Raw genomic sequence first — 24806 nt, forward strand, 5'->3', positions numbered from 1 at the left:
TTCCCCCATGTTGTGTGGATCTTCTGTCCTGTTCTCCTTTCCCTGTATGTTTCTTCTGTCCTTCTCGATTTTCCAGTTCTTGCTGCTCCACGCGCGGCGCATTCAGTTACCCGCTTGTTTGTTAGTTTTTGTTTCTAACTCCTGCCTCATCTCCTGGAGTCCTGTGTTTGGGTCCTACCTCACCACCGAAAACCATGACATATAGCCTAGCCCAATACGTGTCATATATGTTGGAAGTATGCTGGAATAGAAGCGATAAGCACTAAATAAAAACCTAACTGTGAAGCAAGTAGCTTTTATTACTTAAATCATTAGTGGTTAAGCAATGCGACATTATACAAGAATCAGTTACAGACAAAACAAAAGCAAGGAAACAGAATGAAATACATTTTGAGATCCATTGTGAGGCCTCAGTACAGTATTCTCTCTTAGCCATGGTGTTGTTAATCCACTTTGAATGGGTGAGCAGAAAACTGTACTTCTCTGCCACATCTGCACACAAAAGGTTACAATATTTCGTTTTTGCACATCTAAACGTCTTTCGCTGCACTGTGAAATCTATGCAAACGTGATTATGGCTTGGTCTGGAAGCTGAATGTAGAAGGAATGCAAGCAGTAGATAGCAACAGGCACACCGGTTAATTAAAATCAAAATGCATTATGAACTGCAGTAGCAGTGATTCACATTACATACAAAAATGAACACAAATATAATGGTGAGTGTGAGCAGAAATTAAACTTTGGCAAGAGTTCTGTATTTAGCTCTCTTTTCTCTTACTTGGGTTCACAAATATATCTTGGCATTGTATCAGCATTAGCTCTTCTACTGCTAAATTGTCTAAAGTGTGCTGAAATAAGTTGCTCCCCCAACCCTGACCAGGATTGGTTTAGAAAATCAATTGGTGGGTGAAAATATATCTTGCTTATGCTACAAAAAAATGCAGTCAGAGCAGTACATTCAAGAGTGAAACACATGAATTCTTGAATTCATCTTGCAATGCAATCCTAAAATATCTCCAGAAGTGGCAAATATATAAAATACATTTCTGCTTATTACATACAAGTAAATGTGGAAAAAAAAAAAAAATGAAAAGAATAAAATGGTCAGAGAAAATGATATTGGAATGACTGGACACCAGGGGTCAGTGTCAGACCACAGCAGTAACAGCACACCCGCTTGTTTTCAAACTTCAGTCATAGGGGTAGGCATGTCCCAAGAGTACACACTGCTGATAAGAGTCTAAACTTGTTCAGCTAGATATTTGTCTTTTCCATATTCTCATTCCACAGTTTATTTATGGACAACATCTTTAAGTAACTCAGAACAGGTTTTTAAGAAGATAATTCTCATGAGAAAATAATACTAGCAGTGTGGGAAATATACCGTTGGTATCTCTACCTTGTGTCTTGCAGACCTTCATTTTCATCTCTAATGATTATTGTTTAGGAACTATGGTAGTTAAATGTCACATAAAAAGACTGCACGAAACAAAAAATGTACTAAAAAGACAATGATTAGGCTACATTAAAAGGAGATTACATCACCTATTGTAAAGTGTGATCACATACAAAATCACACACAAATACTTGTGCTCATCAAAGAAATAATGACAGACATCACTGTTCTTCTGAATAATGTAAATTAAGCATAGTAAGATGATTCATCAGTATTTGAACAGTAGAACAGCAGAGAAGCTGGAAGGAATCATTTTCAAAGTGATATGTGATATTTCTAAAACACAAAGAATTTCTAGTATGATGTACTCATTGTGTTCATGGATAATTTGGCCATTGGAAATCTACCACCCAATATAATTTTCAACATTTTCCACAGAAATTCAAAGGGCAGGAAAGGAGAAGTCATTTCTATATTCTCATTCCACTTGTTGTGTTTTGCTAGTGTTTTGGTATACAAGAAAACAAAAGGAGAAAATGAAATGGGATGATGGTGTCCCTCCAAATGATCCTCTGATCATGTCAGTTCTGGTATTGCCCATCTTGCTTTCGCCAACCCCACATGCAGTGAATTTGCTGCTTCTTCTTTCAGTTCATGATCATTTGCACCACAAAATCAACACAAACCCTTGAAGTGCTTTTGTAAATATAGGAAGAATTTGATTCAAATTAAATAACTTTTAGCATAAAACGTGTAGTCAAACAAAGTCAAATCCTGACAATTACATTTTGTCCAGCTAGGGTCTTATTTTTGTTGTTTTAGCCACCATTCCTGCTCTTGATGAAAGTAATGCTGTCACAAGCTAAAGAAAATTGTTAGGACAACAACAACTGGGCATGTAGAAACAATTTCCTTGTACTCTCTGTGCACTATGTAGTTTTTCCAATCCTACCTCGCAAGAATTCTGACCACCTCAGAGCAGCATAAAAAAACTGTAAAAAATAATGTAGCCCATGCTCAAGCCTATTTATACAGATAGCAAATATTAGCAACATAAACAGTCATATGTGAGTTGTACATAGTTGTGGATTCACTCTATTTTGGCTCTGTTTTGGTCAATACCAACACCTGTTACAAAAGAAAAAACAACATTTGTCTCCTTAGGCGTTACATGCTCTTCCTTCTTATGCCCAGCTTTGCCTGTGTGCTCTTTGGTACCTAGCAAGTAGTGTAAATTCTACAAGCAACAGCTTTCACATTAGATGTTGCCATGTGGCAATGATGGTCTTAAAATGACACATCAGTTCTGGAGCGCTCAAGTTCTGAACCTTCTGTTTCATTTCCTTACCAGTTGGTGGGCAAAGTTATCTTATCTGACAGGAACAATGGCAAAAATATATAAAAATAAGACCCAAGTTTTAATCAGTCTCAGTTAGCCTTTAGCAGTCTCCTAAATCCCAAATTTTCTTGAGTTTTTACAAAAGAACCCCAGGGTTGGTGCAAAATATATATTTTTTTAGGATCTTGTTGAATAATTCTTTTCTGTATTTAGTCGCTGTCTCTATCTCTGTCCTCATTATCCTGCATGGCGTCGTGGCTCTCTTCTTCTTCATCCTCATCAGGCTCTTCCTCATCCCCACCTCCGTTCATCATCTCCATCTCAACTTCCTCTGTGCCTTCCTCAACTTCTCCATCTATCCCACTGAATGGCTCAGGATCCTGAGACACCTCCACCATCTCAGTGCCTTGGACCACCTCAACAGCACCCTCACGGATTTTCTTGACATGGAAGGTGAAGGGAGGCACCTTGTACACGGCGGTCTTGGACCGCGCATAAACAACATGGTCTGGTGTAAAGGATTTCTTCATCTTTTCACTGGATGTCTTCATCTTTTGTTTGCGCTCAGGGTTGACACTCATTCGCGTTCCTAGTTTTCCCATCTTCTTCTCAATGTTGTGACGTGTCTTTTCCAGGTTCTCCTTAGTCTTCTGCTTGGTCTTTTCTAAATTTTCTTTGGTTTTTTGCCTGGTCTTTTCCAGGTTCTCCTTTGTCTTCTGCCTTGTCTTCTCAAGGTTTTCCTTGGTTTTTTGTTTTGTCTTCTCTAGGTTCTCTTTGGTCTTTGCTCTGGTCTTATCCATCTTCTCCTTTGAGAAAACGGTCTTCAGGGTTTGTACACGCTGCAGGCTGCTGCGCTTGATGCGTTCAGCACGAGACTCCTCAGTGGTCTCCTCGATCTCCAAACCTTCCTCATCTGATGAGAGGTCCACATGGGGTTTGTCTGCCTTTTCCCCTTCTTGTCCTTCTTCTCCGGGTTCTTCGGCAGCTTCTTTAAGCTCTAGCAGACTGCCCCCTCTGCTTCCTGACACAGATTCCGAAACCTTCATGGATTTAGAGATGCTGAGTTTTGAGGGAACTTTCACTTCATCCTGTGGAGAGGAGAACATAAGGAATTTAGAAATGTAGTCTGATAGATAGTTGCTCAAAGTTCAAGCATAAGGAAGAGTACCTTACTAAAAAAGAGGTACAGCAATATATTCAGACAATAGTAAGCTCATTCATTCATTCATTTTCTGTAACCACTTGTCCTGTGGAGGGTCGTGGGGAGGCTTTAGCCTATTCCAGCAATTACTGGGCAAGAAGCGTGGTACACCCTGGACATGTCACCAGTCTATCGCAGGGCTAACACAGAAAGACAGAACACCATTCACACTCACACCTACGGCCAATTTAGAATCACTAATTAACCTAACAAGCATGTCTCTGGACAGTGGGGGGAAGACAGAGTACCCGGAGAGAACCTATGCAGACACAGGGAGAACATGCAAACTCCACAGAGAAAGGCCCCAGTCGGCCGATGGATTCAAACCCCAAACCTTCCTGCTGTGAGGCATCAGTGAAAACCACCACACTACTGTGCCGCCACAATTGTAAGTTCAGTTTTAAAAAACTTTTAAAACAGTTACTGAGCCAGGGGTTGAAGTGAATAATTGAAGGTTCCAATAAGAAAGTTAACAAGAAAAGTCTAAGCCACTGTCTGAGAGTAAAGTGGTTAAGTTACGCTATAAAGCTTGGATTTTGTTTCATGTTAATGGGATGAACTAATAAAGACAATTTCTTACAGCAACAGTGTGTCCTATTTAATACTCTCACTCAAACCACCACTTCCCACCTCTTCCCTGTTTTCAAGGGACAATTACACATATAAAGGAATAACTTATAAAAGTGTATGTGGAACATACACCAAACCATAGGGAATTATGTCCCTAGATTTAAAAACAGTATGTCTCCTTAGAATTCACCACAATGGAAAATTCTGCCTGTTGCTGGAAGAGCAAGGAGTCAAACCACAATAAAGTAAAATTGGAAACATAAAATGTTTTGTTGAGCTGAGAGGAATCTAGATTCTCTGTGAGGGAAACTTTCATGTTATACTGAATGTAGTCATTTTATCACAGTCAATATAAAAATCTTGTTTAAATGAAGCATCCAGATTGGCAAAAGAAGGAGAGTTCGAATTTAGCTTGGTTGTCTGAATGTAACAAACTGGCAGGGTAACCACCTGGGACAAGGTTATTTGTAAAAGTCAGTTTGTGTGCATTTTCCTTTATGTCTGTACAAGTACATACAAGCTAATTGAGGTGAGCAGCGTGACTCACCAGCTAGGGACTGGTACAGAATAGAGGCCAGCCTAAACAGAGATGTCTGCTGAGCCCAAGGCCAAGTGGAATCTGTGACAAGGCTCCTGGTTTCAATGATTTATGTCATACCAGAGGGAAGGCACGACAGAGAAAAATGCAACTGTCCTAAAGATTTCTGTTACATCTGTCATCAAACTTAAGCAAGATAATACCAGATTGAGCACAAAGCTGCACAACCTTTTAGACTTTTTACTGTTATTCAAACCTATACACCAGCAGTGAACATTCAAATGAAATTACATTTCACTGACTCCCAACAGAAGCTTTTGCTCACATTAAGTCAATTTACCAACACATAGAAACCCAGTGGCTGGATGCAGGATGGAGTGGTCAGCCAAAGTTTTGTCATCTGATTGTTTCTTCCATGCCAGCACATGCTCTTGTAGCTACCTAGAATCACTGTATTGCGTGCTTACAAAGACACGATCAACTGCAGCAAGAGAGGAAGTGCATTACAGCAGACAATGTTTCTCCATTTTGTGGAAGGTAACTCAAGAATCTAAATGTTGCGCATGTACACACGTCTCTGGCACATCTCTGACTGAGGTTATGCATATTTTTGTACAGCAGGTACAGCAGGTACAAATCACGGATGGGGCAAATTCATTCCTTTGCCAACACAAAAAAAGTGCCAAAGCCAAATTGTTTGAAGTCGTAAACATTACGCAACCTTCACTAAATTTAATGCCACGTTAAATTTGTATACAAAGAAACAACTGTTCATGGTGGTAAAAGTTAAAATTTAGTCCTGGGGCTGGACTCAAATCCAGAACTCAACATGCGGTTTCATTTCAAAATGTAAATAATGCGCATGTGCACACTGAAATGTCCAAATGTGATTAATTGTCAGATAAGTTAGCATGGTGAAACCCATATTTTGTTTCACAATGCTAAGAGAGTGTTTGGCAATTAGATGTGAGAATGGTCCAACAAAACCTTGGCTCATGCCATGCCTGCTTAATGGAATAAAACATACCAGGTACAGGCTAGCACATGACAGCCAATATCAAAAATGCCTGCTTGTAGTCCGAATTTACCATAATCCATAAGACAGATGTAATTGAAAATTCAATCATTTGATATGCCCCACCTCCCATTCTCCTTTCAAGACCCTTGTCTTTAATCACTTGCAAATTGATGATGTCTAGACTCCAATACCTGCAGAAGAGAAAGGAGTGTGAAACCTAGGGGGTGTTCCTCAGTTTTAAATGCTTATGTCTCTCCATGCTCAGGGTCTTTCCTTTACCGCTCAGGTGAGGACTGATCTTTTTTATGCAAGGAAATAAAACTGAATGGTATATCATACATTTTCTTATAAGATGACCTGTTTTGACTTTAATGACCCAACGACCTTTCATTTAGTGCTCCCTGAGAATGCAAGTTTAGCAGATTCAGTGGCCCAGATTTTGGGATATCTAGTTCCATAACTACAATCCTCTACACACTCTACAAAAACAACAAATACAAAAATATACAAGCAAATATGATCTGACTACGCCTCACCCTGGCCCTCCCTGATAAAGCATTCCTTCACACCAACGCTGTATGCTCTCCTTTTTCCATCATTTATTGCTTCATTCCCCTTGCTCGTTCAGCTCCCACACACCTTTTCCTCTCCTTTCCTCATTTGCATTCCAGATGAGGGAGCCTTTCTTTCCCTTTCCCTCGTGTGCCCCCTTAACCTCGTAAATACAATGATCTGGCTTGTTAATGAAGGAATGGGAAGGAGGGGTAAGGGGAGGGGGGTCTTCCTCTTTCCATCACGGCAAAACTTCATCCAATTGGGCTCCTGGATGTCTGTATGGACTGCTTTTTGTATGTTGAACGTACTGTCTTTTCCTCTCCCCTAGACCGCCTTTATGATCAAAACAGGAACACAGTACGGCCTGAACAAAGGACTCTCAGGGAGTTTGTGTGTATGTGTGTGTGTGGTTGGAGTGGAGATGATATTCTGCTGTCGTATGAATCGAGTAATAGCTCAAGTGGGATGAAGAGAGTCTTGGAAAACCATCTGCTCAGCAGGAAGATGATAGCATCAAAGTGTAAGCTGGAAGGTGGCAGAAGAGGGGGGGTCGACTCTCTCCATTGTGTTTTGTTGCAGTGTAATGTTGGTTTTAGGGAGGTATTGTATCACAGTATCTTGGGTAAACTTGACCTTGAATGAGGGATTTTGGCTTTCCTGAACAGCTGTGTTGACAAAGGGAGCAGCTGGAAAATACCTGTCTCGCTCAAATTCATTACGTCTTATTTCAAACTCAAAGACAATGGAGTGTGTGTTGAAAATCACTTAATCTACATGAGGCCATCATGGCTTCACAGTGTGACATTAGAAGTCTCATTCAGTTGCATTTTAGCGCTTGATAATTGTGCTCAGCCTCTTGTGGGAATACATCCGCGAAGTTGAGCTTCTTGCTGTACCTTAAAAAAATATCTCAGTATTTTGGGATTCTTGATGTTCACAACAAGAATGCAAAAGTACAGTGGAATATATCATATTGGAATATTATTCAAGTTAACAGAAAAAACAAAAATAACCAGCATGAAGTGACCCTGAGTTTTTTTGGGATTCTCAGGGTCTTGAATTGCATTAGGAAGTGTCAGCTTGACAATGCAGAGTTATTTATACTTTCTGAAACATATTTACCAGACAGCGGTTAATGCAGCGGAAGCATTTTTGCTTGAAAAATGAAGTGTATCTGGAATTATTGCTCATGCTGGAGGAGCCTGAAGCCCAGTCTCAGAGAGTAAGTCACAGGCTAATGTGTTTGCATAAGAAGGTTTCAATAGGGAATTCCGTGTTGCGTGCATGTGTGTCCTAACGACATGGAAAGAGTGGATGGGAAGTTCAGGCATTCACCTTGGTGTGTTGACTTCCTGACCCTCCTAATTTAATGGGACATTGTTCTCCATGAGTCTGCTCTACCAAAGACAGGAAGGTACACTCAGCCATGGAAAATAGATGAATGAGGTATGTAATGGCTCTGAGTGTGTGTGTGTGCGTATGTATGCATGTGTGTGTGGTGCGTGTGTGTTTCTAAGGCAGTGAGACTGTTTCACACTTGCTCTTGCAAAGCATGCGTAGGGAGACAATTTCCATAACTTGTTTGTATTTAAATCACAAACTGCAGTTGGGTGAGAAATCTGTTGCAAAACACAGTGTGTGCATGGATCTGATTTGTGCTATTTTTGGAGACACAAACTAAACTCAAGGTTGCTGCTGTAATCTGGGACAATAGCCGTGTCCCCAATGAGAAATAAAAAACAGTTTTTGGTCTGTGGTTAAGCTTGGGGTTATGTTATGGTAAAGATCAGGGTAACTGTACAGTAACATACAATTTGCTAAAAGTGGCCTAGTAAGTGTGCGTGTGTTAGGTATTACTGGTGGGACACTGAAAAGCTGTACATAAGCTTTCTTTTGTCTTTCAATGCAAAACTAAATCAGTGTGTAGCAGACATGATCCCCTGAGACTTGTGCCCTCCACAGAGGAAACTGTTAGTTTCAGCATGACCCTTTAAGAATTAATTTTTTGTAACTGAGATCCAAGAACAAACTGTTTTCCCCCCACTTCCTCTCCATTGTCAACTAATCCCAGTCTTTGAAAAATGGATTCAATGAAATTTGGCACACATTTACATATAACAATAGTAACATGTTTTTAAACTCCTTGTATACATAATTTGGATAGTATGCATTATCCTGCTCATCTGCACATAGCTGGATTTTCAACTCTTCAACATCCAGCCTGTCTTTGCTAGATGCTTGTTGTTCTCTCGGTATATTATTTGGCTGTACTAACTGTACTAACAACAGTACAGCAAGTCGATTTGAAACCTTGTGTGCAACCATTATCCCTGTTTCTACCCGAGTACTCCAAATTGAATATTCAAATTTGTCAAAACCAATTAGGGCATTCTGCCAGTCTTAGAAACCAGGAGATGTACACCCATAGACAGGATGCCCCAAAAGCTCAATCCTGACTGGAATGTACACACTCACATTAAGTGTAACACAAGTTTCACAAGTAGCTGCAGGATTGTTAAAATTGTGTCAATCCTCTGGTTCTTCTTGGTTTGGCTTTACTCTAGTAAAGAGTTCAGAGAAGAGGTACAGTATGTAATAATGCAAAGTCTAGAGTTCTGTCCAGAAGTGTTTCATTGTTTGCTTTTGTTTGTGTGTGTTGTGTGTTCCCTTGCTGAGATCTTTCATAATGAGTGTGCACAGTGACTCACTGTATGTCCCACTGTCCACTCTGCTGCTGGACAAGTTAGCAAGTAAGATGAATTTGACTTGAGCTTTACAAAGACTGTGGCAATGCATACATTATCGCAATCAGCAGCTGTTGTCATGGACTGACCTGCACTCCGATCTTTAGAGGCATGCTGACAGTACTGCTGAAATAATAATGTAAATGCAAACTTTCGTCCTGTTTAAAATCATTAACAAGTGTACATGCTTGAGGTGTCTTGATACAGAAAACAATAGACTATGCTGGGAAAATAAAACTTCCGGCCTCGGTGTTTTTCTTTTCTGCTTCATCCATTATGTTCTTGTACCATGACGTCTTGTTTTGCCTCATTATTCCACATCCCTGGATGTGTGCGTTCACGTTGGTGCCTGTGAGTTTCCTGGAAGTCATCTTTGAGAGATGCTGTGTGCGTTTCATGTGGGCATAGTTACATTTTTTTGGGCGTAGTCAGTGGTAAACCACTATGACTATCACCCAGCACATAGAAACCATGGCAGCAACAACAATACCAGAGGAGTTACCTCAGCCAAGTGTGTGCTGAGTGTGTGTATGCACTTCCTTCCTTACACTGAAAACAGTTTAATATATCTTTTTAGCTAAATCTGTGATTGTGTACTTCATGTCATTATTGTTACACTGTGGTGTCTGATAACTGAAAGCCTACAAGTCTAAACCATACCATTTATGGCCATTTTTTTAGTTTTATTGTCTCTGTGTGCAGTGAAAACATTTAGTTCTACTTGTGTCTCCATGGTAACAGTGGTGAGTCTAAATGGAACTATAATGTTTCCAGATGAAAGGAAAAAACTGTTTCACTACAGTTGAGTCAAAGTAAACCACAATGTGTGTGCGTGTGTGGGAGCACACTGCTTATCAGTCCAAGTTTGTGCATGTGCATAGACTTGTATGACTATGTGGTTACACACATGTAAATGTGAACTGATGGTCAAGTAGGTGTGATCGTGTGTGTGAATTGAACATGTCTGCGTATGTGTGTGTGTGTGTGTGTGTGAGAGAGAGAGAGAGAGCGAGTGAGTGGGACAAGAATCACACCATGGAATCTTTCCACTCTCACACTGCAACCACTCATCAGGCTGATTTAGAGGGAGAGAGAGGAATCCCACTGTAACACACCCCTCTCTGTTTCTGTTTTCCTGTTTAAACTCAAACCACTAAGCACTCCCCTACTGCTGTGGAAAAGCCAGATGCATGTGTGTATGTGTGCGTGTGGTTGTGTGTGTGTGTGTACCTGTACGAGCAACTTGCATACAGTACTGTGCAAGCACTGAGTCCGCATGCACATACGCAATGAGGGGATTTTCCAGTAAACCCAGGAAAAAGGGGAATCCTCGTGATATAACTGCTGATGAGGAAGAGGAACTGAGGGCGGGCCCAGGGGCGAATAAGGACACTGTTATTATTATTCTGGTGCTTTGGAATTAAAACATCTTATGTATTTAAGTTCATAAAGCTATTTCACCATAAGGTCACTGTCTCATTTTCCTCATCTCACACATTATCGTGCAAATGTAGATGTTCCTTCTTAAACCTTTAAATGAAATGTTTGGTTTCTTGAATTCAGGCTGTATAGGGTACTAGTCGGTGTATGACCCACAGTTAATTGTGGTTAGCAGGGTAGCCTGCCAGGGTAGAGAAGCAGAGAGGAGTACAGTACCCAAGTAATGAACTTCTGTGGGGAAGGTCTGCAACAAAAAGAGTTTTAGCCACCTTCCCCAAGGAGGAACCTAAAAAATCTGTATCAGTTTTAAACAATGGCAAGCATCAAGTGAGCAGCTTCAATTACAGCCGTGAACACAACCAAGATGCGCTGAGGACGCATTTGCGATCCAATCGGCTCATTTAGAGGTGGTGTCCGGTTTATTTGTAATGTATTCATGTTATGTCATGTCCATTAATGGTTCTGAAACAGTGGTAGGTAAAGATCCATTGTTACAGCGGCTGTTTATGTAATATTTTATGGTGCCTCAAATGATGTTGGTGTTTCTTTGCGTACAGAGTGTAAATCTAAAATTGAAGCACCACTGGTAGTCCAGAAGTATTTAAATACCAGGTGTGAACACACATACTTAACACTGGACAGTTGCTAAGGATGCCTGTTAATACAAGGTCTGAATAGGGCCCTGATTTTACAAGGTTAACTTCTGTGTATTAATTAGGTACTAATAAAGTACTTACTGGTTCATTCTGGTGCTTACAGTTGAAGTAGACAAGACTATGTAGAACAAATTAGCGACAATTTTCAATTTCAGAGGAAATATGAAATATATATATTTTTTTAGTAAATACTTCCTGGGAAGCAAAATTAAGTTAGTCAAGTTTGATACAAAATTGTGCAAACAGTTTTTGATGCACAACTAAACAATTAAAAAGGCAAGACAGGCAGAACTTGATAGTCCACATGACCTTGTTTTGTAATTTGAAGTAAATGGTAAATGGTCTTGCTTTTATATAGCGCTTTTCTACCTATTGGTACTCAAAGTGCTTTACAGTCACAGACACATCTACCCATTCACTCACACAAGCACACACACATTCACACACCAGTGCCACGCACTGGGACCAACTGGGGGTTCACTAGGTTTCTCATTAAACATAAAGCTCCACCTCTTCAGATGACAACAGATGCTTTCCAAAGCTGGTCTCTGGACAATACAGTTTATATTCCATTCCAAAAATTATAATTAAAAAAAAACAAAATTAAAATTAAATTTACTATTCTGAACTTGTATTTATTCCAAAGCATGTGAAGTAAAAGAAACATCAATAGCCTTCAAGACTGTGGGTGTAGCTTGCCTGCATTGCACTAATGTAATAAGAACTTTATTGGCATGGTTTGACTTTCAGTTAAATAATATCTTGTGTCAAACAAGAGTTGGTTTACTTTGGCTGCTTAATATTGTTTTCTAGCAAAAGTCAATATTAGCCGACCATACACATCCATCAGTCTAATCTTAATAGTCACCATGCCATACTGGCTCCTTTGGGTGATGGATGTGAGGGCATACATTGCATTAACCAGTCAAAGACTGTATGTGTGTGTGTTTATACACACAGTTCTCATGTGAGTGCCATGGGAAACAGTGTGATGGTCACACACAGTATAAAACTCTGGGGAGAGAACTCCCTACTCTCCTCCTGTTTTCCACTCGTCCCCTTTAATCAAAGACATGGGACCAGAGAGAGAGAGAAATAGAGATTGCTATATAAAGTGATGGCATGCCGCAGATCCCAGAGGGGGGAGAGAGAGGGATGAGTCACCAGGCCTGTAGCAGCAGTGGAGCACAGCATCAGCCTTCTTTTACCTCCTTCTTTTCTCTTTCATTTTTCTTTCATTTTTTCTTTATTTCACTTCATCCATTCACGTTTCTCTCTACCTTCCTCAGCAACTAAAGTATGCGCTGTGGTTTTCTTTCAGTCTGTGATACATTTAGGTGGTCAGATCACTGAGGAATGGGACAGATCAGAGTCACAGCTCCATAGCAACGGAACAAATATTCCTGTGCCAGTTGTGGGTCAAAATAATAGAGCTTATTTCTGCTTCAGTTTCACTTGGTCAGCGGCACGGAACTAGACAGGATAGGGAGATCATCCTCGTAATGTAATCTTAAAAAGCCTCTTTGATCAAACTGATTTAGATGGTAGAAAAGTGAAATGACCAAACTCCACATAACAGTCTGTTATCCAAGACATAACATAGACAGTCACTTTCATGTCTTGCCACGTTTAATTTTAAACAGAAAGCTGTTTCAACTCGTTTCTCTGCTTGCTGTTTATACAAACACTAATCATTTACTGACCCGTTGAAGCATTGTACTATTCTTTTAAATTTATTTTACCACTTCCATCTTGACCAGATGTGCCTCCTTGTTGTTTTATTTTGTGGTCAACATGTGATGACATTATTTCCTACAGCACTGAAAGGAAGCTTTGTCTCTTCAGGGTGAATCGCTTCAGACCACAGCAGTTTGCGTAAACCTCTTGTCTACGTAAACATAGGAGCTTTGTAAGGACGTATACATGAATCTAGCACTAATAAAGATTTCCTGAAGTGTTTCCAAGGCTGCAGACACGTGAGTGTAAGGCAGCTCTGTGTTGTTTTCAGTCTCACCCCTTTCAGCTCTCACTGCAAGACACAACTTGCAATTGTCTCAGGAGGTTGTTTTTATGGCATACTTTGCATTGTGGATATTCTGGTCATGTACTTTCCTGCAGAAGCACATCTCAGCACATCAAATGTATTTCCATAGACACACACAATCCAGTGTGATGAGTAAACCCACAACAGCATCAGTAATAATTCCTCCTGTAATTGATAGCATCCTTATGGATAATGTGAGTGTACCGCTCTGTTGAAATATCCGAAGGCGGGAGCTTTGAACAAAGTCACAGATCAAATAAGCTTTCCATTCCGAAAATGGAATTGGATTTCCACACAAATTCAAATCACATCCTTCTTCTGAATTCTACTAAAAAGAAATGTAATTATAATGGTACAAGCCACTGGATTTTACAGTCTTGTCTTCCTCCTTTCAGTCCTCTCTATGTGCAGTTCCCCATGCTTGACTAACAGGGACTTGGACAGCAAGGGATGACAGTGGTCGTTCCCATGGCCACCACATGTTACTTTTTCCAATAACAATGGAGGAGGTTGATGTTTATGGAGAGATTTATGGAGCTGCAGAACAAGTGGCTTCTTCCTCTGTTGTTTGCTTTCTTGCTGCCTCGATCAGTGTGTATTCTGCTTTAAGCCAACAGAAATGCTAGGCTACGGATGAGCTAAGTCATACACAGTGTGTGGACGTTGAGTGTGGCTTTACTTTGCTTCAGAGGGGGACAACAATTCTGCGATTTTTGTGACTTTACTGTTTAGGTATGGGTCAGGCTAAAAAAAAATGGGAAATATTTTGCACTTCTTTCAAAACCGCCTGACACTGTTTTCCATTAGACCCTCCCTGCATGATAAATACCTCCAGTATGTAATGCAGCTTCTTTTTTTTTTTTTTTTTATGAATGCGTACCCAAAACTCAAGATAGCTCCAGATAATCCTGATTACATCTCTATGACATCAACTGGCAAATTTTCAGTGGAAAATTGCTACACTTGTGTACTTGTACAAAGATCAAATTCCTTGCCTACCAAACATTACCCATTGCTGTAGCTCTAATGCTACACACAATTTGGCTGCATTACTGTAGCATGTAAGCTAGACCAACAAACAGTTTTTTAGTGGCTGAAAGTTGGTTTTGAACCAGTCCGTTTTGGACTGATTGAGCTATTGCAAAGACCTGCTGGGTCAGTTGTTGGGGCTTTACGTGGTGATGGACAGATGAGTAACAGCGACATAGTCATACATGCACATACATAGGCAGGAAGGGTCTAATGGAAAATAGTGTCAAGTTGTATTGAAGGAAGTGCAACATTTTGTTCACTGTCACAAATGAAAGTGCAAATTCTCCTAAATGTGAGACATGCATTCAAAACCCAGGAAAAGGCCCATAATCATTCTGAATGGGTCAAACAGGTCATTGACTTCCTTACCCACTTGTTTTTCTGTGAGTTTAAATTCTCTAAGATGTATGTATACTGTGTATGTGGGAGGTCATTTGTTCTATTAACCACTTTGATCCTGCTGTAATGTTATGTAATACTTTGAGACTCCACCTCTGGATCACTGCCCCACTGCCCAGTTGTCTATGAAGCAAGTTGCCCAGTTTTAAACAAATGTACACTAAATAGGATTACACTGGAACAAATAACTCAATTTAAAACGGTAAATATGAGTATGGCAGTCACTTAACAACTTGAGAAATGTGCAGATCAAAACTAGACACTAAAATCTGAAGAAGTGACTTCCACAACTTATCACAAGCGTTCTTCTGTTTACAGCCAGTAATGTAACTGTCCATGGAATGATTCAAAGCTGGAATCATATGACAGAGAGGATCATGGGATTTAACAAACTAATATTTTCAATAACCACAACCTTTGACTATGAGTCACTGACGCCTGACTCATGTGGAAAAGCTTCTACCGAGTAAAATGAAGAAGATGATAATATCTCTGTTAATGTCAAGTGAGAAGCATTAGAGCAGATTTGTTTTGCACAACTAAAACATACTTTTTTAAAAAAAAGTTTGAAGGATCTGGAAGTGGTAGAATGCTCCCCTTCTTGAAAAGAATAATTCATGTGCCAAGGAGAACAGGAAAAGGCACCTTACTCATTTTAACATTTAACATTTCAAAGCATTTGTTTTATGTGTTTCTTAAAACCATTCAATATTACTAAGTGTCAATAAGCTGCTTTATGTAATAATCACTAGCTAGTGGTCGTTACAGGAACTGCACCTTAGCCATAGTGGCTGCAGCTTCCCTGAGATGCCTGAACAATGCAGGGCAATATCCTTTACATCCTAAAAGTTGCATGTACAGGAATAGGACCACAATACTACTATTTCCCTGTGCACTTTAAGACATCATGCTGAAAGTGGAATTAACTAATCTTTTTTTTATGAGCTTAATGTAAGTATGCACTCATAATGAGTTTCACTTCATTACAACTTAAACCATCCAAACATACAAACATGAGTTTTTTCAACTTGAGGTGTTTTGACTTGAAATGATGAGTTGATGAATGAATAGCTTTTCAGTTCAATTCAAATTAGTTCAATGTGATATATAACAGGAAGGAACTTTGAGCAGAACACAGATCATTAAACTGAGCTTTTAGTGAATTAAAGCTAGCATACTAGCAAACTTCCCAGCACCCACTGTGTGACAGTTAAAACTCTCCAGAGACTCTTCTTTTCGTGTCTTGAAGAGAACAAACTTGCAGAATCTCTTTGATACATGTGAAGCTAAGTCATGGTTGTTTATTCTGAGTATGATGAAGGTGCGTATTCAGTCTTGAGCTCTGTACAAGGGAACAGCAGTACAGCCTGTGTTCAACAGAAGCATGTTCAATGAAAAATGTCATTAGTTGTGTTGTACTGTATTTTAAGTCCAAAGAGCTGCCCAGGCAGTTCACTAAATTAAAAAATCTTCATAAGGGGTTTACACAGCACGTGATTCATCAAAATAACATGTATTGTATTTGTTGTCTTAACCTCTTTCTGTTTTAAGGGAATTCTTTCACGTATTACATATTTTAGCTGAAACCGTTGTGGGAAAAAGACACAGACATGTTTGTTACAGAAGTACCCTGCAAACACTTGTAGCGAACACAAATCAGGAAGACATACTAAAAACTGGACTGATGTCAGCATGTCACAAACAAGCTTCTACGCCCCAGGATCGGATCCCAAAAACCAAACAGGAACACAACCTCCTAAAGGGCCTTTCCTTCTCACAATCAAACAAGTATGTGATAGTCGCTATTTTTAGACTCCTCTCCCATTCTCTCGCTGTCTCCTTTATCCTCTCACCCTTTCCTCTCTGTCTCTCTTTCCTTTTTTTCACATTTTCTCAATAAGTTATATTCAATGAGAAGCTGACTACACTGCCTGACTTTCACACCACCCCTACCTACTGTACCCAAGCCAAATACTCTCCACCGAAAAACCCTGCTCCCTGCTGAAACAATGCTACACACAATCTGGCCTGTAAAACGAGCCAGGAACATTTCGGGCTCACATGTCCATATATGGACTTGGACTGACCTGTGTGAGAAGAATGGGTTCACTCTTGATGAATTTAGATGCACAAATTACAGTGAGACCGCTTCCAGGCTGAAATATAAACTTTACAGTGTTTCAGATCTGGTTTCAATCTTTTGGGGCCAAAACGTTTAGAAAACATTTTTGTATATCTTTTTTGGATGCAGTCTTTGACTGATGTAATCACAGCTGAGTAAAATGGCAATTTGAACACATGCTAGTGATTCACATGAAGGGAGTGCGATAGCAGCAGGTGTTTTGTGCAGGCATATGCTGGAAACTGCTGCATAGATAAAAAAAAAAAAAAAAGCAAAGTATGTTTTGATGAATTGTTTGTGACATGATACTTTTTACAGTCCAGAAAAGTAGAAAGGAGCCTTTGCAGATTGTCTGCATAACAAGTGCAACTCTACGATAAAATCAGTTTCCTTCGATCCATATGAAGAGATTAATGGCCCCTCAGACTTAGTTTTTAAGAACTCCTGTTCAACCAATGACCAAATGTGTTTATACTCAGTAGACACTGGGAGGTGGACTGAAAACACCTGCCACTGAGCTTGAGTTAAAGAGGGCACATTTATAGAGAATCTCTCCAGAAAGACACTGATAGTGTTGAATTGTTCACATATAGGTGAAAAGGTGAGCCAGACAGATTGGTACAAAGCACTTATATACTCTCACGGACACACATATCACTGAATAAGGTCAGTTTCACGAAATTACACATATAGGTACGAATGCAATCTGACCACCTGACATACATGATAAACTTGAGGCAGTTCATATTATCCAAAAATCATTTTGTAATTACTTTTCATAATGTTTTCAGATGTCTTTGACAGTCAGTCTCTTTGACATGTAGAAGGAACTTCACCTACTTCTAGTCTCCGTTGCAGAGGAAGAGAAAGCCGAGTTTCAGCCTTCAGTCATCAGGTCAGGACGACCCTGATGAAGGCTTCATTGGTCTAATAAAGTTGGACTCTTGACCTTTTTATAGCCTGTGACATGACCTGATCAGTCAAGGGAACCAATATATCAAAGCTAACAATGTAAAGTCAGTTATCCAGGAGTGCGGAGGAGGAACAGGGCTGTGACTGGCTCCACATGAGGAGGGGGAGGCTGGAGGAGGTTAGAATGGAGCGCTGGGGATGCCTGTGCTATGAATCAGCTGTCTAAATATGGTCCCTGCTCTTTATCGCAACACACCCATCTACTCCCTGTACAAAGTTGATCAACACCTCCTCTTCTTCCAGTTTATCTTATGCTCTCACTCTCCCACATATTAAATATTATTCCATCCTCCTCCCAGTGATGGGGGGAGTCCCTCATGTCTATCTGCTACATACTCTCCATGCACACTTTGTATCTCAGCCCACAGTCTCTCGTTTGAGTGATGCACACAGAAAAGGCCAAGTGGACAAAATCTGGGCATCAGAAAGAAGACAAAATGAACTGTACAAATGATAGGATACACTTTGAGACAGTCAGTCTTTCCTCAAGGACATTAACAATGATGCACTCAAGCTGAACACAAGACAAGTCTTAGCAGTAGTAGTGCAAAGAATGAAAAAGTTCAAACCCTCTGGTTTCTGAAAGTTGCTGTAATAGTTTCTCCATTTATTAAAAACTGAAAGAAATTATACTGCTTTTAAGAGCCCGCTTTGTTGGATTTAATGTTTAATAAAATCAGCTGTCTTGTGTGTCTCAAAGTCGAGTAGCTTAATGCAGTTAAAATAGCCTCTGGCACAACTTCAAAAGTTGTTGGTAAGGAAACCAAGACAAGCTGAAAGATTACAGTTACAGTTACATTTCAGCCTCTCACAGAGACTGTGGTGTAGAGGAGTTACATTCCAGACAGGATCCCCAGTATGTGCAGTAAGCTCTGTTCTCTGGCAGCACATGGCCTCAGCTGTCAAGGAACTGAACACAGATGTAAGGGAGTAAATCTCAGGCTTACTGGACAGTCAGGCTTAAATGAGCCAGACACACACTCACACAGAAACAAATACACCCACACACAAACACATACTCCCACAGAAGGCATACTATACATGCTAACAGGGAGTCAACTGACAGAGCCACTGATTAGTTTAGACTGTATTACACTGTGCAGTAGCTTGGCTGGCCCACCACGCCATTATGGGGTATTGTTTGCCTTGTTGGCATGAACCATGAGTGGTTTTATTCTGCGTTTGGCTGATGTTCCACAGCATTTGATTAGGCATGTACGTATTCTGACCTTATCACTATTTGTATAAACATTTTCCAACTCCCAATATAAAAATGCTTGAATGCATACTGGATCATTCTCAGGTCATATATATATATATATATATTTGTGTAAAATTCAAAAATTGTGTAATTGCCTCCCTGGTGGACGGATCACTTTTGAGATAGCTAAACTATTGAGACGTAATCACTGAACAAACAATTGTGTTGTTGCAAAAATAAGTTTTCAAAACACACATGGCAACGAAAGGGACTCCAGAACTTGCTTTCGAAATTAAGAAGCCTCTCAACATGTGTTGAGATTGGGCCAAGATATACCTGAAGACAGAGTTGATGGACCAAATGAGTGGGCCTGTGGTTGGATTACCACCACTCCATGTGGGGGTCCATTAATGATGAGCTTGGTGGTCCTCTCTAGGTGGAAGACAGACTGCAAATGTTGTCTGTTTCTTAAAAGCAGTGGCAGAGGAGTACTACTAGAAATATTTTAAGAATATACAGTGTGTCCTGTATATTAAACATATACTGTATATTAAAGCATGTGTACATATTCAACTTATCTGAGGACAACAACATTTATTTATAGGGCAACAAGGTGAACAAAGTCATCAATCCCATGTGTTCAACTTTGTTAAGACCACACTTGTGAAGGGGGCTCAGTAGGGAGCGGAGCGAAGACTGACAGCCGCTAATAAAGCAGAGATTAAGCGTCCTGTGATCCACTACAAAGCTCTCGTGCTGTGTGCTCCCCATATGAGTTGGCCCTTGGTTAACACTAAACACTACTCTGTAACAGCGTGTTGTTATTATCAGCAGAGTGCCAGGGCAGGGCTTTTCCACCAGCCACAAACAGCACGAGTACAAATCAGGGTATCTGAATCGAATTATTGCATTTTCCACCTCACACAGACTGAATGAGAGACATTTTTTGGAAAGAATTGGGAAGAAATCATGAAACAGGATCTATTGTAAGGTCTGTTGTAAGACTCAATACTCCTCTGGATAAGTGTATTACCCAGGGAATATATATAGGAATGTGGTTGACTTTGTGTTGAGATGTCTGCACCTTAGCAAGAAACAATGGGAGAAATGCAGTATATTCATGAGTGGAACATAATCACGGCTGAATAACGAAATAAGTAAACATATTTCTGTTTCACTGGTCGTCTCCTGGAGGGACATTAAGCACCTGTGTAGATTCCCAGACTGCAATAAGAACTATTGTTGAAGAAAATCACATTGAATGAAGAACAGAGTTTTTTACATCTCCATATTTTGCCTACATGTACAGTAATACTGCCTATAGCTTTTATAATACAGTATACTGTGTCACATTGAGGCATACTGGTGGTTCTGGTTTGTTGGCATAATGCTTATTTAAGCCCCCAAAACCCACAAAAACACGTCCAAAATTACTGTTCTGAATAAATTACACATTACTGGATTTTTGTGGTTAGTGTCAAGATGGATGCTTAAGAGCTTATGATAAACATTTAGTCCTCAAAGAGTGGTGACCAAGATATTGTTTTGTGAGCAGTAAAATTCAGTGCTCGCTCTTACATATCTTTGACATCTGTGATGTACACACTGTACAGTGTATACATCTATGATTGATCACCACAGGCTGATGCCATCACCTCGATGATATATTGGTTTAGTTCCAACTTTGTGCATGTGAAGAAGCCTTTAAACAGATATACAGTATGTTGAAAGTTGTGGCTTACTTTGTTGTCTTTGTCCTTCTGTTGCAAATACAGAGCTGCTACTCTGCTTGTATACAGTACTTGTGAACAACAGTCTGAAGGAACAAGTAAGAGACTGCTAATGAGTCCTAGCAAAGGTCACATATTGATGTGTGACATACTGTCCCAAGTGGCCAGATAAACAGTGTTACAGTTCACTGGGGGCACTGGTGGAGCCTGCTGCTGATTTTGAAAGAATCTGCCCTTTAAGGGCAACGGAGGAGCACAGAAAATTAAAAACAGAACAACACATTGTGGTTTGCTTTTTTAATGAAGACGAATTTGACGTTATGTCATATTTGGCAAACATTAACAAAGCCAGTGTTTTGAGTTAGCGAGAGAGCCAGAGATAGGCATTTCAGGGGGAGTTTCTCTTGCCACAGGGCCCAAGTGCTTGGCTAACGCTAGCAAAATCCTGTTTTGTTTTTCACTATGTGGTATTTCAAATAGACTGTATTGGAAACTTGCATCACACAACCTCGACACTTTATTAGATACTAATTACAAAGAAGATTTATGACATTCTCAGATTGAGAAACAGTTAAGTCACTGAATTTCTCCATATGTGATGATTAGTTTATCGTTTTCTGCTCATCTGCAGATTGTTAGAGTATATGTGCAATCATGTGCTGGTATCCCAAGACAACGAAGCAAAATACATTGTGTAAGCATGTTAGAGTAATATTAACCAAAGTCAGACAGTCTGGGTTGCCTAAGATGGAAGTCTCATTTGACTTCTGAGCAGCTTTTGAACAGATACTGAGGGAAACGGAGAGAGTGAGACCGGTCGAATCCATGATGTCTGAGTCAAGGGTGGAAACTCTGAATGTTCTTGTGCCACTGTGCAAAAGCTGCAAGCTATTACACATCACACTGCAGCCTTACAGGCTAAAAAAAGACACAGGGCTCTCCTCAACTCTCCCTCCTTAAAAAGAGAGAAAAAACTCTCTCATTTTAAGTGAAACATCTGCTCCTCACAGCTCTCTTCTCTGCTGTCCCTGTGCTACCACTCCTCTACCTTAAACAGGACCTTGAGCATGCTTGTGGTATTTTCCATCTTTGTTTAAAAAGGGGGGGGAAAGAGTGAAATGACTTTCCGAATGGATTCCGTATGGCTTGGGCTGCCAAGCAAACTTAGCTCACATGTGAAGGCTTGTATTCTAGTCCTATACATAGCATGCTATGGAAAAAAAAATGTCTGGAAGCCACCTGTAGTGGATACTAAATATTCAACCAACATACAGGTTCAACCAGCGTGCAAACTGAATGTTCAGTATCCACTACACGTGGCTTGCAGACAATTTTCTTAGATTTGGGGTGGAGCAGGAGTGGTGTAGAACAACATGGGGGACCACATCCACAATCGCAGACACACACCCATGATCCCTGCTTTCATACGCTGTTCAAGAATATGAAAGATTTGCTTGCACAATATGTAGAATGGACTCAAATTTTAAAAAACGATATGTAAGAATACGTTGGAAGGGTAGCATTTGCCAAACTGGAAAATGACTGGAAGCAGTTTTTTCCGACAAATAAATGTGACTGTCTAGTAACTGTTTCCATGGGTGTGGATGTGTCTCAACAAGCTGAAAGATTGTATTATGCTTTAGAGTGAAACTGTGATTTGGTCCATATCACATATTCCCTCTTCTTGTAATACTTACCATTCCTACTACTCCTTTTTGAACATTCTGGATATACTGTACACAAATTACACTACAGAATGGCTTTGCCAATATATTTGCATTTTACTTACATCATTCAGAAATACTCAACTGCTCATAACAAGCAACATTTTTCTTGAAGTGTGTAGAAGGTAAATACAGAGGGTCTGGGTGGATGGAAGGCCCACAGAGGTCAAGAAAGTGGGACTGATGACCCCAAAACAGTCTGCAGACAGGTCTATAGTGGTAATCACTTGAGCCATTGCACTTATTTTGTACATTGCCTGTTTATATTGTATAACTGTTTTTATTATATAAATAAATACTAGAAATATGATAAAGTAACAGAAGAACAATTCAGAATTAAGAGTACCTTTTTATTACTAGTTCTGCGGGTTTAGTGATGAGAGATAGCACTGCATGTCACCTGGGCACTTGCCATTAATTCTTTGACCACTCCCTAAATTCTTCTTGATCTTACCAAACTTAACTACACATTCCCCTTTCCCATTCATTTGCACTAAGTTACCTCTGAATAATTTTAATGAGATTTTTTGGAAAGTATAGTTACACAGAGCCTATCAATTAGTTTGGTTCACACATGGGCCACACCCATTCCTCATACTGTCATACTCATCATACTCTTTAAATAAACCTACACCGCAAGCAACCACACATGGATACAGATATTTCTATCAACAAACAATCTCCCACCTGGTAGATCATGACTTTGAAGTTGCGTCTCTTGAGCAGCTCCGCCTCGTTGTTCTCCAGCTTCTTGATTTGGCCTCCCTGCTTCTCAAGGTTGGCCCGCACTGTCTTGACGTTGACGCTCACCTTGCCCACCTTCTCCATCATCTTATTGACGCTGTTGGATGTAGTGCTGTGACTCTTTGCCAGTTTCGTGAGCTCACTTTGGATGCTGGTCACTGAACGCTCCATCTCCTGCTGTCTGGCCTCCAGTCCGCTCTGGGTCTGCTGGATCTGGTCGACCGCACCAATGATCTTGTCTAACAAAGACAGCACCATGACCCCATTCATCTGTGGGTCCAGCTTCGCTGCCTCATCCTTGTCTTCGGTGTTGTCTCCCTCTGTGCCCATGGTGGTCAGCTCTTTTTTAGCTACAGCAAGGGCATCATCTTCATCATCTGAGGGTGGGAGGTTGATCTCATCATCTGAGATCTCAGTGAGGGTCTGAGGCTCAAGCTGAGCACTTGAGGATTCCAGTGCTTCCATTGCTGCCATGTTGGTGGAATAGAATTGTAGATTCAGCTGATGAACCTTCTTCACTAAATCTAAATTTGTTTTCGACTGCTTTCCTCCTTACCTGCTTGTTCTGTTCCCTTCTGTTCTTATTCCCTCCAATTTACAATCTCACTTTTGCCTTTCGAGCATACATGCACTCTCTTTCTGTCTACTTCAAGTAGGAGTCCATACAGAAGTCCCTGGAATCAGAACAGGGGAAGTCAAGCAATACTGGATGTTAGCACATGAGCGTTAGGATGTGAATGCCACAACAGGCAGAGGCACCCTCCAGTCAAACTGCAGCCGGTAGGGCTTTTTCTTTCAGCCCCTCCGCCCCCTATTTTTCCAGTGAATTCTCCGCCTCTTCTCAGGCTCCTCCCTTAGCTCCTCCCTAATATGCTCATACCCCTCCACGCTACAATGACACACCCCCTGAGCTGTGTCCGGCATGGATGCAGGAGCTGTTCTGATTGCTTATACACAAGCTGAGGCAAAGGAGGAATGTCAGGCAGGATCTGTTCTTGTTTCCACTCCTCTCTCCCTACTCTGCCCAGCATGTTCAGACATAAGCTAAGAGGGGAAATAATAAGATTGTTCAATAAATAGGAATGGTGTTGCAGTAAAAGTCATTGTTTATGAGATTGTTTGGTGAATACAGTGATGTATTTGGGAATGTTGCAGCTAAAAGTCAACCACTAGCTTTAGTTTGGATTAAAAAATAATAAGAAGTCATGGTCCATTCACTGGCTTCACTCCAGACATTAATCCTGCACACAGTCACTGATGTTGATGGTGCTCCATGACAATGCAAATTACTGTTAAAGACAGAGTTGAAAGTTCAGACAGACATTTGCAAGTAAATCTGGCTCCAAGGTTGCTTTGTAATGTTCCCAATGTCAAGAAAGAA

The 24806-nt window shown here is 40.4% G+C and overlaps 1 protein-coding gene across 1 annotated transcript; it reads right to left on the reverse strand.

Annotated features, from left to right (window-relative positions):
• Positions 1-279: 279 nt before the first annotated feature.
• Positions 280-24203, reverse strand: LOC311504959 (caveolae-associated protein 1-like). The gene is made up of 2 exons (XM_084568324.1): positions 23369-24203; positions 280-3823 (listed from the first exon to the last, which is right to left on the reverse strand). The coding sequence occupies exons 1-2, from the start codon at positions 23897-23899 to the stop codon at positions 2945-2947; spliced, it is 1410 nt and encodes a 469-aa protein (XP_084424450.1). The 5' UTR covers positions 23900-24203; the 3' UTR covers positions 280-2944.
• Positions 24204-24806: the final 603 nt, after the last annotated feature.

Source organism: Chelon labrosus, assembly GCF_963514085.1.
Source record: "Chelon labrosus genome assembly, chromosome: 19".
Classification (NCBI taxonomy): Eukaryota; Metazoa; Chordata; class Actinopteri; order Mugiliformes; family Mugilidae; genus Chelon; species Chelon labrosus.